General features: G+C 51.7%; 1 protein-coding gene across 7 annotated transcripts in view; it reads right to left on the bottom strand.

The window, feature by feature from the left end:
• Positions 1-381: 381 nt before the first annotated feature.
• LOC139361231 (SH3 domain and tetratricopeptide repeat-containing protein 1-like) overlaps positions 382-14430 on the bottom strand; it is a 112597-nt gene continuing 98548 nt past the window's right edge. For 4 of the 7 annotated variants that reach the window (XM_071089807.1, XM_071089805.1, XM_071089808.1 and 1 more), the window contains 2 exons: positions 8769-8810; positions 4356-7044 (listed from right to left, as the gene is read on the bottom strand). In XM_071089807.1, the coding sequence (XP_070945908.1) occupies positions 5084-5908 (825 nt within the window). In that variant the 5' untranslated portion in view covers positions 5909-7044; positions 8769-8810 and the 3' untranslated portion in view covers positions 4356-5083. Of the gene's footprint in view, positions 516-1711; positions 1894-4355; positions 7064-8768; positions 8811-14430 lie in introns of those variants that run through there. The other 3 variants (XM_071089806.1, XM_071089810.1, XM_071089811.1) reach the window with 2 other exon arrangements.

Raw genomic sequence — 14430 nt, 5'->3', positions numbered from 1 at the left:
ATGGATGGATGGATGATGGATGGGTGAATGGAAGGACCCACAGGTGTATGGGAAGATGATGGAAGAATGGATGGATGGATGGTGGATGGATGGATGGAAGGATGAACAGGTAAATAGATAGATGACGGAAGGATGAATGGATGGGTGGATGGACAGGTGAATGGATGGATAAACGGGTGAATAGATGGATGATAAAAGGATGGATGAATGATGGATGGATGAAAGGACAGATGGATGGATGATGGATGGATGGATGGAAGGATGAACAGGTAAATAGATGATGGAAGGATGAATGGATGGGTGGATGGACAGAGAGTGAACAGCACAGGGGTCCTCCTGCATCCCTTGCCACCCCCCTGATGTACAGGTCCACCAGCTCACTCTGTCGCAGGATGTAATAGATCTTCCCTGCTTGCAGCCAGGCATGTGCCTCCTTCTCTTTCTTCTGGAGGTCAATGAAAATTCCCAGACTTCGTTTGGTGTAGTCCAGAGAGGATTTGTAGGCCCTGGAATCACTGGAATCAGACACAGGTGTCAGAACAAGGGCTCTCATCCTCCTGGAACCAGTCTGCCTCCTCTCGTGGGTCTGGTGACAGATGAATCTGGAATGTGGGGACTGGGAACGGCCCTCTTGTATGTGCAGTGTTCTGCCCTTCCCAGGCTGCTGGGAGGGCCAGGGTGAACACATACGGCATGGAAAAGATGAAGGACATCCTTCTGAGGGAATCGAGCATCATGCTGCCCTGTGGCAGGAGGAATGTGCTAGTCCATCTCCCCTGCCTCCCAGACATGGCCTGTGTCTTCTCCAGACGCACCAAGAGCCGTTAGTGTTCAGAGGCTATCTAGGCCGATGGTTCTCAAGGTGTGCGGGCATCACAGTCACCCGGAGGCCTGTCCTTATAGCTTGCTGGCCCTGCCCCCAGAGCTTCTGGCTCCACAGGCCTGGGGCAGGCCCTAGAACTCCCACTTGCCACAGGCTCCTAGGTGACATGGATGCTGCTCTGCTGGTCCAGGGACTACACTTTGAGAAGCATGGCTCTAGCACACTGACCCATTTTCCTTCTGTGAACCTGAGGCCAAGACTGGAGCCAGTCTCCCGGGTCCCCATGGAATCTGGCCCCTTCCCTGCTCTCTCAGTAAGTCCAACACTTGAGGGGCTGTGACTGCAGCAATGTCACCAGGCCCTGTGGGTGGGGTGGCCAGGACCATGGTTACCCCACCAGGTCAGCATGCTCGGGGGAAGCCGAGTGGGCCACATATGGGACGTGAGACCTTGAAACCCTGCCCCGGGGAAGCAAGTGACACAATTGGCTCTGTCTTCTGTGGGAGAGAAGCCACAGGTGGCTGCTTTGGTCACATTTAAGGGGACAGATGAAGGCCAGGAGTCAAGACTCGGGGCAGGCAGAGGTCAGATGACAAAGGCCACCATAGTAGGAAGAACAGCCCAGAGTGCACGTGCACGTACTGCCTCTGCTGGGGTTGAGATGACCTTTGACCCAACAAGGGAGACTCAAGCTGGGACTCACAAGCCAGCAGCAGCCCTGGGACGACCCCAGACCCACCAGCTCAAAGCATCTGATGGCAAGGAACCAAATGATCCAAAGGAAAGGGGCTGAGGAGGCCCTGGGCCAGCTTCCCTGTGCCCCCCTCCCTGCCACCCCAACCCCCTTGCACCCCTCCACACCCCCACCACTGCAAAGCCAGTCCTCACCACTAGGTGCCCAGGGACAGGTAGAGCTGACTGGTGGTCTCCAGGAGCTGCCCCCTCCAGCACCTGGTCGGCCACCTCGCGGGCAAGGGAGAGCTGGAACTCATGGTAGATGACACACTGGGTCTCGCTGGGCATGACGACGCTGTAGAAGTAGCACAGCCGCTGGACGGCCCGCTGCTGGCCTGGGCAGAAGACAAAATGGAAGACATCAGCCTCCCAGCATCGAAGCGAGGCTGGCTGGGTTCAGAGGCCCCTGCTCTGTGCTTGTCTCTTTCACACCTCTGTGAACCTGGGTCCCATAGGCAGGGAGCCTGGGCTCAGACAGTCCATGCACCTGTGCAAGGGCAGGCGCCGAGCACACCGTGACATGGGCACAGCTTGGTGCACATGCTCATGGTACAGGCCGGCCTTCTTTACAACTCCCAGGGCCGAGGTTCTGGCCAGGCTCGGCCCTTGCACCAGGCCATCTATTTCTGCTTCACAAAGCCCCTCTGGCCAGGACCAGGGCCACCTTCAGCCTGAGATGATGAGACCAGGGACACAAGTAGCCCCTGTCACAGATGGAACCCTGAGAGAGCAAAGCCAAGCATCACGTCTGCCACACACGGCATCATGTTGGGGGAATGGGGTTCAAAGCCGGCCCCTGGCATTTCCACACATGCTTCTCTCATGCAACAAGGCTCCAAACCCACAGGCTCACTGGCCTCTCCCAAAGCCAGGGCGCTGGGAACGGTGGAAAGCTTCTGATTTTCTAGTGTCAGAAACATTCCGAAGATTAACAAAGGAAACCAGGTACGCCGAATGGACATCTTTCACACACGCCCCCCAACAACAGCTGAATACACAGTCCTCTTGAGCGCCCATGGGACATTCCCCATGACAGACCATGTGCCAGGACACAAAATGAGCCTCAGTGAAGGGAGAAGGACTGAGACCAAAGCACAGGTGTTCTTCAGCTGTACTGGCACGAAACTGGAAATCGACAGTGAAGGAAACGTGGGAAATTCAAAAATATGTGAAAACTACACACTCCTTAACAACCAGTGAGTCAAAGAAGAGACCATCAGGGAAACTGAAAATTAATTTGAAAAGAATACAAACAAATGCACAGCCCGGGCCAGCACGGTGGCTCACACCTCTCATCCCAGCACTGTGGGAGGCCGAGGCGGGAGGATCGCTTGAGTCCAGGAGTTTGAGATCAGCCTGGAAACATGGTGAAACCCTGTCTCTATAAAAAAAAAAATACAAAAATTAGCCGGGTGTGGCGGTGCACATCTGTAATTCCAGCTGCTCAGGAGGCTGAGGCATGAGAATGACTTGAACCTGGGTAGAAGTTGCAGTGAGCCAATATTGCACCACTGCACCCCAGCCTGGGCAATAGAGCAAAACTTAAAAAAAAAAAAAAATAGCACAGTGTATCAAAAACACCAAGATGTAGCTAAGGCAGTGCTGAAAGGGAAATTTATAACTGTAAATGTCTACATTCAAAGAAAGAAGAAAAATCTCAAATCAAAAGCCTAACTTTCCACCTTAAGAAACTAGAAAATGAACTAAACCCAAAGTGAATAAAAGGAAGAACATAATAAACGTGAGAGTGGAAATGGGAAGTAAAAATACAGAGAATGGAAAAACAAAAGAAATAATCAACAGAACCAAAAGTGGGTTTTTTGAAAATAATAACAAAATTGACAAATCTTTCACCAGACTGACCAAGAAAACAAAGATGGGGCACAAACGACTAAAATCAGAGACTGAGCACCATGGCTCACGCCTGTCATCCCAGCACTTTGTGAGGCCGAGGGGGAAGGATCACTGAGGCCAGCATTCAAGACCCCCCTGGGAGAACATGATGAGACCCCATCTCTAATAAAAATAAACAAACAATTACAAACCCAAGTTTCTAAAATCAGAAATGAAAGAGGAAACATGATTGCCGACCCGACAGAAATAAAAGGATTCCATGAAAACACTACGAACAATTGTACACCAAGAAGCCAGACCATCTAGACACAACAGCCAGACTCTTAGAAGGACACAAACTACCGAAAGTGACTCAAAAATGACCCCAAGGAATCATGTGGGGTATCAGCCCCGCCCTCGGTCTCCCCGACCGTTCAGCTCAGGGTGGGGAGACAGGGAAGCATGATCCCCGTTCCCTGGCCTGCATTTCCAAGTCTGAATCCCCCAGCACCCAGAGGAGGGCCTCGTAGGAGGAGGTACCACAGGCTATTGTGCCAGGAGCCACCGGAGGCTGCAGTGGGGACTGGGGCGCTGGGTTCCTGGAGGGTCTCCTTCCAGTCAGAGAATGTCCCTGGGGAAGAAGCCTGGGTCTGAACCCCCCAACCTTCCTTGGGCAGATGTGTGGGACCGCGGCCCCTTCACACGGTCCTTTCCAAAATCTCATCACTCCTAGGGCCAAGAGTGGGTGCCAGGCCTGTGCTGGGAAATGAGCAGATTCAGATTTGGGCACAGCCCCTGGAGCTCTGGTCCAGGCCACAAGAGGCACCTCTGAGTGGTCTCACTATGCCATGACAAAGCGCTGCAAGGCAGAGGGGACTCAGCAGTATCCCTTGTCTCAGCCATTTCCCTGCACTCAACTTCCTCAGCTACTCTCTGCGGCCTAGATTGCGGACAGCCCTGCCCAGCTACTGTCCGTTCACTGCTCGGTCTGCAGTGACTGTTCGATAGCACTCCGTGGCTCCCCAGTGCTCTTGGGGAAAAGGCCAAGCCACAGCCTGAGGCCCCAGGCCCTGCTTAGCTCTCCAGAAGAGCTTCTCACCATCCAGCACCCAACCCACCCACTCCCAACTCTGCACCTCCCTGCATAAGCCCTGCTCACTCACCCCACTCACACCCCACTCATCTCCGCTCCCACTTCCGTTCACTCACCCCCACTCACACCACACTCATCCCCACTCACACTCCCGCTCACTCACCACCACTCACACCCCACCCATCCTCGCTGACTCACCCCCACTCGCTCACCCCTGGGCCTTCACACAGGCTACACCATCAGCCCCTCATCCACACCTATTACTTGACTAAATCCTCTTAACCCTCTGGGCCCAGACTAAAGAGGCTTCCCTAACCCGGGGCCAAGTGCTGCCCCGCCATCACGCCACTCACCCTTTTGTGGCTTCTCTGGCCTGAAGCTCACATTCCCACGCTCAGCACCTCCCTCCCGAGGACCCCACAAGCCCCTTTTGTGGGTGGGGCCTGGCACACTCAGCACGAGCTGCTTTTGCGTGAACTGCTCTGTGGCTTTGGGCAATCACCCGCCCCTGTGTCCTCTGTGAAGTGGGATGACCGGTGCACAGGGCTGCCGAGATACCAAGCAAACACAGGCACAAGAACTGGCGTTCAGGGCCTGGCTCATGGAGGGGCCCCAAGTCCTAGCTCAGCACAACATGCCTTGATCCCAGGGTTATGTCTAGGGATTCCCAGCACACAGGACTTTCCGTGCTCAAGGCAGGATGGTCCCTGGGCAAACCAAGAAGAGCTGCCTGCCTCAGTAGGGTACAGAGGGCCTGGCCCTGCATGGGAACGGCCTGTCTCCACGGCGTTTGCCAACATCTGCTGCTGGCCATGACTCAGCGCTTTCGATGGTGGGAAAACCACCACTTGTTTCCGAATCACAAACCCCAGGTGTGCCCTGACCCAAGTGGCCCCAGAAGGCTCACAGGAGGAACTGGGGCACTCACTCTCCACGTGGTCCATCTCCACGGCGACCAGAAGGGCCCACTCGTAGTAGCCCTTGCACTGCTGGGCCGGGCCCTGGCGGGTGAAGAGGTAGCCCAGGAGTATGTGGGTGAAGTCCCGGCCACACTGCCCACAGGGAAGCCTCGAGAACAGACGTACAGCCTCCAGGAGGTAGTGCTGGGCCAGCTGGTCCCAAAGTTGGCCAGCAACACTGCCTGGTTCCTCCGCTGGCCCAGGTCCCAAGCCACCGGTAGTGCGTGGTAGTAGCCCTTGGCTGCCTGCCTCGTCTGTCCCGTCCTCTTCAGAGCCACGGCCACCAATGTTGGCAATCACACCCTCCTGGTCCTTGCTGACCACCACTGCATCCTGGACAGACTGCAGGATGTTCAGGGCCACCAGGCTCTGCCTATGAAGCACATGCAACCAGGCCAGGGCCACCAGGGGGTCCACGATGGCACGGACTCCGGCAACAGCACAGGCTTCCACCGCCTGCGTCATGAAGGTGATGGCTGGGCCATGGTAGCCATGGTAGCTGTACGGCTGGGCCAGGCTGGCGTGGAGAAGGCCGCGCAGCGCCTGGCCTGTGCCCGGGGTTAGGGAGGCCAGCGCTCGCCTGAGGTAGTGGGAAGTCTGGGTGGGGAGGCTCTGGGGCTGGAGGGCGTTCTGGAGCACCAGGTTCACGTTCCTCAGCGAACCAGCCAGCGAGTCCTGTGTCCTCAATGAGGCCACCTTGACACAGCTCAGCACCAGGTGGGGCAGGCACTCGCGGCTGTAGATGTCAGCCAGGAGTAGGCAGCAGTCTGAGAGCCACGCAGCGTCTGGGGCTCCCGAGTCCCTGTGCAAAAACAACAGCTGCTCTAGGAAGGGCAGGGCCTCCTCAGGCTGCTTGAGGTGCACGTGGTGCCTGGCCAGCAGGAAGCAGGCCCGGGCCTAGGCCTGCTGGCTCTGGCCACCCACCGCCCACTGCAGCACCAGCTGCAGGAGCTCCCCGTCCGCCTCGGTGCTGCAGATGTGGCCAGGCGTCCCCAGGGGCAGGGCCATGGCTCTGGGAACCACCTGTGTACACTTCTCCCGGTTCTGCTTCCAGTAAATGCCGGCCAGGTTGGCGTACACAGCCACCACCAGGAACAGGTCCCCGAAGCTGCCCTCCAGGGCCCCCAGTGTTTCCTCCAAGTACACCCGGGCCTGGGACAGCTTGAGCCTCCTGCTGCACAGCCGCCCCAGGAGGAAGCAGAGCCTGGCCAGGGCCATGAGGAGGCCACTTTTCTTGGCCGCCCCTCAGGCCTGTGCCAGGCGCCCAGTCAGCTCCTACTCGTCGCTAAAGCTGCTGAACATGCTGCTCAGCCATGGCAGCGCCAGGTTGTACAGGCCACAGAAGCTGGCCTTGAATCCAGAGGTGTTCCGGAACAGCAGCAGTGAGCTCAGGGTCTCTGGATCCTCCCAGTTGTCCTCAGCTTCCAAGCAGAAGGAGGGCTCCTCGGGGTCCTGCAAGCTCACGTTGCTGGATGCTACACAGAGACCCCAGGACGCTGGCTCCTGGGGGCAGCCTGGGCAGGTCTTGCATTGTTCCAGAACATTCTTCACCTTCGGCAGGGTCTCCTGTGGCTCCAGGCCCAGGCAAGGTGGAGGTATTTCTGCAAGTCACAAAAACACCTAGACAGATTAGAGTCCAACAGTGAGTCCTTGGTCCACTTGGGGCAGGATCCCTGCATCCCCATCCTCTGTGTCCCTGGCGCAGCTTGCCATGAGCCCTTGAGAATTATGCGTAATGCAAACCCAGGGTCTGGAGCACGTACGATCTCCGGGGACACAGAGAACACGCAGGCCCGTGGCCCGACTCTCCTACAAAATCACCCTCCTGTCCTGCTTTGTCGCCACCTCACGGCATGGTTTTAGGAGACTATGTTAGCTCAGTGATCCCTCAGAGATGCCTTTCCCTTTAGATAGAATCAAAGCCTTCTAACTGGACCCATGTATATGCAGCACTACAACTACAAATGTAACTTTTGTCAGCATATTGGGCCCCCCGGTGGGGTACAGGAATCCATGAAATCCTCAACAGCCAATCAGAGCTATTGATCAGCTCAAAAGCTGCTATGCAAAATTGGGAAAGCCACCGATGGCACAGGACAGGGGTGTTGTACCCATGTACCCAGCTCCGTGCAGGGAAACGGACCATCCCTGCAGGAAGGATGGGAAAGCTTCCAGGCCCCTGTGGCCACCTTCACCTTGGATGGTCTGAAAACCTGAAGCCCGCGGTTCCTAACAAAGGCCAGCCTGCTCAAGCAACCCACTGGTGCCTGCTGGCTTTGGTGGATTCCTAGCCAAAGCCCCCTCCCAGAGGTGAGCAAACAAGCGCATTTCCTGTTGGAAAACCTGGGATGAAGGGAGGCATTACTGGGAAGGAAAAAAACCTAGATTTAAACAGACCCTCTGTTTCAAGCTCACTTGCAAAAAATATTTTCAATACAAACTGCCTCCTTATTCATCTGTAAAGCCTTGGCATTAAAAAAATAAATAAATATGATTTAGAGGCAAATGTGACTTGACTACACTAGATGAGCTAAGAAATCTCCCCCACCCGGCAGAGGCCCACAGCCCCTCCCAGCCACTACCCTGGCCTCCGGGGCAGCTGGAGAGCCACGTGCCTTTGCTCCAGAGACTTTGGCAGAGGGTGGAACCACCCCCTCCCCGAGGCAAACATACAACAGCCTTCCATTCCCCACTGGCTTCCCGGGCCTCCTGTGGGACCTTGTGCCTGCATCCCGAATGTACTGGGATGGATCCCATTCCCAGGGAACTTCCAAGGGCCCTTGGTGCATTCACATCACCAGGCTGTCCACATGCGGACCCTGTGTGAGGGGAAGCGACAGAGCCTCAGAGGGGAGACGGGAGAGCCTCCCTGAATCAGCCCCTCAGGAAGGAGCAGACCCTTCAGGGACCTCAGTTGAGGCCCCTGCAACCTAAGGCTCTGAATTCTGCTACCCGCTGAGGGCTGTGTGGCCTCCCATCTCTGAGGCAGAGCACAGGGCAAGCTGCAGCATCTCCAGGTCATGAAAAAGGAACCCACAGCTACATGTGGGCCCCAGCAGTGGAAAGGATGCCCCACCTCGGTCGGGGACCAGGCGGGGGTCAGCATGTTCATTGGAAGAAGTGTGGGACCCCACAGCCTCCAGTGCCAGAGTAGACGGGAGGTTCAGGCCCACCTCAGGCGATGTCCCCGAAGCCCCCAGCCCGCACCACAGAGGGGTGACTGTCGTATCCAATGCCCACTGTACTCAGCTCTGTCCCCTCCTCCGGCATTACCCCAAGGCCCAACGCATAACCAGAGGAAGCCTGAGCCACTGGCAAAACCCACCTTGTTCCTGCGGCTGCTCGGTCACAGCTTCCTCTACTGAGTCTGCCAAGGGAGAAAAGAGAAGCAATGAACACCCCCAGCCAGCACCTCTGCTCCCATGTCAGGTTGAGCTGGTGTCGGTGTTGCAGGGTGAGAGCATTGCAGGGTGCAAGGGTTGAAAGTCACATCATCCTCTTCCCGCCTGGATCATGGGAACAACATCACTGGGGGGTGGACACTTTCTGCGATATTGGGAGTAACATCGTCTTCTGTGCCTTGGAATATTAAGGATAATATCACGGGGGCGCAGTGTACATCTTCTGCAATATTGGGAATAATATTATCCCCTCTCCCCATGCATACTAGGAAAGATATCAGAGTGGGTGTTCACCTCCTGCGATATGGGGATACCATCTTCTCCCCTTCTCCCCTTCTCCCCTTCTGGATATCAGGAAGAATATCACACGGGGGTGTAAGGTGTCTGCGATACTGGGAGTAATATCAACCTCTCAGCCTTGGAATATTAAGAAGAATATCACAGGGTGGATGTACACCCCCTACCATATTGGGAGTAATATCAGCCTCTCCTCTCCATGGATAATAGGAACAATATCCCAGGCTGGATGTATGCCTCCTGCTCTATGGGGAGTCATATCCCTTCCAGGGTACTCATAACAATATCACAGGGCGGGTGAACACAGCCTGCGATACTGGAACTATTATCATCCTCTCCCCATCCGGATACTAGGAACCATATCACAGAAGAGCTGTACCCTCCCTGCGATATTGGGAGTAATATCATGTGCTTCTTCCATGAATATTAGGAGGAATATCACCGGGTGGCTGTCCATTCATTGCTATGTTGGGAGTCATGTCATACTCTACCACCTGGATATTAGGATCAGTGTCACAGCGTGAGTGAACACCTACTGCGATATTAAAACTAACATCATGTTCTCTGTCCCTGGATATTAGGAACAACATCACAGGTAGGTGTACACCCCCTGCAGTATTAAGAGCAATAATATGATTAATTAGTAAACATCAATGATCGATTTTAATAATTACCAGGCTTATCTCGAACTCTTGACCTCAGGTGATCTGCCTACCTCAGCCACCTAAAGTGCTGGAATTACAGGCGTGAGCCACCGCGTCCGGCCAACACTTCTTGACATCTCTTTTTGGACCTCAAATTTAGCATGCCGAAAACACATTTCTGATTCCCCCTGCTATAACCCACTCCTCCCATAGTCTTCCCGATCCCAATAACAGCATCTCTAGTCTTCCAGTTACTCAGGCCAAAATCCTTGACATCATCCTTAAAACTTCTTTTTCTCTCTCTTGTCATCCAACCCATTTAAACTCTCCTTTCAAAATATATGCCAGACCTAACCACTTCTCACCTTCCTCATCATTTCCAACCAGGTCCAGCCCTCATCATAGCACTTTGAGTTACTGCAAAAGCCTCCCAATCATCAGGCACAGTGGCTCATGCCTGTAATCCCAAGCACTTTGGTAGGCCAAGGCAGGTGGATCATCAGAGGTCAGGAGCTCAAGATCAGCCTGACCAACATGGTGAAACCCCTCGACTAAAAATACAAAAAATTAGCCGAGCATGGTGATGGGTGCCTGTACTCCCAGCTATTCGGGAGGCTGAAGCAGGAGAATCACTTGAACTCAGAAGACAGAGGTTACAGTGAGCCGAGATTGTGCCACTGCACTCCAGCCTGGGTGACAAGAGCGAAACTCCATCTCAGGAGGTTAAAAAAAAAAAAAAAAAAAAAGCCTCCCAACCCACCTCTCTCCTTCCGCCTTTCACCCTGCCCTGCATTCTACCTTCCTCTCTCAAACATTTCAGAAAAAAAAAATTATATCCACAGAGAGAGAAAGTACAAATGGGGTGAAATGTTTGGGGAATCTGAGGGAAGAGTATATGGGAATTCTCCGTACTATTTTTGCAACTTTTCCATAAGTCTGGATTATTTCGAATTGAAGAGTTAAACAAAGAAAAAACAAAAACCAAAAACACTATCTCCCTTTGTGAATCCATCCTGTGTTTCCCCTGGCAACTTAATGACGCTCTCAACTAACACATCTATTTTTTCATAAACACTAAAAGAACTGTTACCTAGTTTTGATTTTCTGTGCTTGGCAGTAGAAGTGTGTGTGTGTGTGTGTTTCATGTATGTGTGTGTGTATATATATGTGTGGGTTGTATGTGTATATAGAGAGGGAGAAATATATATGTGTATATATATATATTGTATATTTACAATGGTAATGTGTATATATAAAAATACATGTGTGTGTGTAGATATATATAATACATACCCCATAGCCTGTCCTTAACCAGTTCTAAACTTAGTTGGAAAAATACATACCTAAGCAGAGAATTTCAATTTAATATAATGAATATTTTGATAGAGGAATGTGTTGCTATGGAACACGTTGCTAAGACACAAAACCTCCTAGATGGGGCAATGAATGAACGAAGTTTTCCACCTATAGGCACCCCCTCTGATATCCCCTCAAACCTTTATAGTTATATGCATTTGCTTCCCCCAGGACCCTCGTTTCATAACGGTTAGTCCTAGAGCCTAGCAAGTTCCTACTACAGCTGGCAAACATATGCCATTCAAGAAACAGTGGCGGAGTGAATGACGAGTTAAGAACCATTTGTCAGCCCGTTCTCAGCAATACAACATGCACTGGTATGCAAATTATATTTTTGTTGAAAGCAACAGCAGGATCACAAATTATCTTTCCAGAGAAAGCAAACCTCAAAAGCTTCTTTACCCTACGAAAGCACATTATAAGAAGCTCCCCTTATATAAAAGAAAACCTCCTCATTCGTTATCAATGGCATGTAAACCTAATAAGCCTCCGTCTCTGATGACATCTCTTCCATCCCCAGGGCTAGATAAAGGAGGTTCTGGAAACCCTGGTAGTTGTGAAGGTGGCTCCCAGCTCTGACAGTCTTGAACCCTGCGTGCGTGGAGGTCACACAGCAGAAGAAAAACAGAGGGAAGCATCATCAGACTTCGAATATGTTTGAACCAGAGATGGCAAATAGGCTGCAGCCAACCGAAAACACCAGAGATTCATGGTGGCCACCTGAGGGTTTGTGCTCTTAAAAAACAAAAATAAAAAATAAAAATTAAAAATTTAAAAAGGAAGGGGTCAAGAATCCATCAGGTCTGACTGAGACGTGTATCAGTGACTAACACCCCGTATGGCAAAAATACTCCGGTGCGCTTTGGGTACTCACAGCTTCAGCAGTATTCAAAGGCGTGTGCTTCCCTAAGACTAAGCCACGGGAATACCCCCAGCAACACTGCCGGGAGAAACGTCTCACGTGGATTTGGTAGAAACACAGTTGTCTTTAACAAATTAACACTGAATAAATCCTGACTTATTAGAGCCTATGAGAATGACATTCTCAATGATAACAGTTATCACTACAATCTGCAAACATCTGCGATCCTGCAGGGAGGAGCTGTGACAGTGCAGGCCACAGGCCACATGTCCAGAATGCTTCCCAGACTGCCTGTTACAGAATAAAAGAAATGAATCCCCCCCCCAAGAATGTCTTCACTCACATTTAGCCAGTTGTTCCTTTGTGTGCATCTCTGTGCTAAAATGGCCATTCTTCCCCACAGCCTGAAGTCATATGCTAAAATAAATGAGACTCACATGAAGTCAGAACCATGCAGATGCGAGGAAACCACCACAAAGGAAATGGGCTGGAGAGTGTGGCCAGGAGGATGGTACTTCCCAGGAAGCAATTACTTCATCTCTGCCCATGAAGCAGGCAGCTGTTATTGTCCCCCAGGCCCACGCCAGCCACTCAAAGTAGGTTCTAACCAAACTACCTCCAACAATCAATATAAATACACCACACAATTGGCTTCTGAAAGGACACCTTGCAACCCAACAAGAAACTGTTAGCACAACTTTGACAAACTGTACAACTAAAAACCTTGGAAAAGGATAAACACTGCCACATTTTGACTCAAATACTGCTACCTGGTAGCACCGCAATAATTCATTGAAACAAAAGAATGAATGAGGAATACGTTTATATAGGAATCAGAGGAAGCATGACTAATCATTTAAAGAAATAGGTCAAGAAACTGCTAGGTTCAAATGCTACCGTGTGACATTGTCAGGGCCTTAGGCAAATTCACTTTTCTTGGTCCTGTTTCTAGGTTCATCAAAAACCAGCTTTGGACTAGGGAATCTGTTGCTTCCCAAAGCCTTCCTTCTGTGATTCCAGCCCAGATTTTAGGACTGCTCTCCCACTTGGTATATGAAAGCACTTTCCATGTAGAATAGCAAGAGTGCATTTCTGTGTTGAATGCGGTTTGGGACCTACTCTATGAGGCAGAATATCATCATGTAACTTTAAACGTGACGACAAGGCGCACTCTAGATAAGGATAACACATAAGATGTGGCCATACACCTGTGCATGCCTGGCAGGGAGATGGGGAAGTCTCATTTAATGAAGCCAGGGTGCCTGTTGCACCTGAACATCCTCAGTCCACGTCAAGTTCACAACGTCCTTCTGACATCAAACCACAGGTATCACATACTTTTCCATACTTTCCACACAAGATTAAAATATGCAGAGCACCGTGATAAAGACGCCTCCATTCCCAGCATGTTGGCTCTCATTCCGTAGAATTACATACTTTCAGTGCAAAATGATGACCAGGTTCCAGCGGCAAGCAAGACTGGGCTCAGTGGGGACAGCAGGCCCTGCAGGAGCCACCACTCCTGTCGCCACAGTCTGATGCAGCTGCAGAGAAGCTGTGGCTGAGGCCATTCACTTTGTGAGAGAATCGCACAGGAGGGAAAAGGTAGGGAAGGTCGGGAAGAGGACAATGTCATGCTTCTGAGCCCAAGCCAAGCCATCGCATCCCCTGTGACTTGCATGTATACACCCAGATGACCTGAAGTAACTGAAGAATCACAAAAGAAGTGCAAATGCCCTGTCCCACCTTAACTGATGACATTCTACCACAAAAGAAGTGAAAATGACCGGTCCTTGCCTTAAGCGATTATATTATCTTGTGAAATTCCTTCTCCTGGCTCATCCTGGCTCAAAAAGCTCCCACACTGAGCACCTTGTGACTCCCACTCCTGCCCACCAGAGAACAACCCCTCTTTGACTGTAATTTTCCTTTACCTTCCCAAATCCTATAAAACGCCCCCACCCTTATCTCCCTTCGCTGACTCTCTTTTTCAGACTCAGCCCGCCTGCACCCAGGTGATTAAAAAGCTTTATTGTTCACACAAAGCCTGTTTGGTGGTCTCTTCACACGGACGCGCATGACAGGCAGGTGCAGAGCCAGGGAAGGACCTGTGATGAGAACAGAAAGGAATGCGTCTCCCTGTACACACACTCGGATTTTATGACAACGTGCGCAGGGGGCTGAACTGGATGCCTGAGAACATTCCTCCAAGTTATTTTGCAGATTTTCTAAATATTGGTGTAAAATCTGAACTCAGACAAAATTTTTTTAAATCGCTTCAATCAACGTCTTTGTCTAGTGCTACATGATCATCTAGAAAACCAACTTCTCTTCTAAGGCTCACATCCTCCTATAAAGTCCCAGGGATTTTACAAGGGAATGCACCTCTCATTCGCATCAAGAACACACACAACTACTGTTAAAGAA

Source organism: Macaca nemestrina, unplaced genomic scaffold, assembly GCF_043159975.1.
Source record: "Macaca nemestrina isolate mMacNem1 unplaced genomic scaffold, mMacNem.hap1 Scaffold_113, whole genome shotgun sequence".
NCBI classification, from domain to species: domain Eukaryota; kingdom Metazoa; phylum Chordata; class Mammalia; order Primates; family Cercopithecidae; genus Macaca; species Macaca nemestrina.
This window is presented reverse-complemented; position numbering and strand designations above follow the sequence as displayed.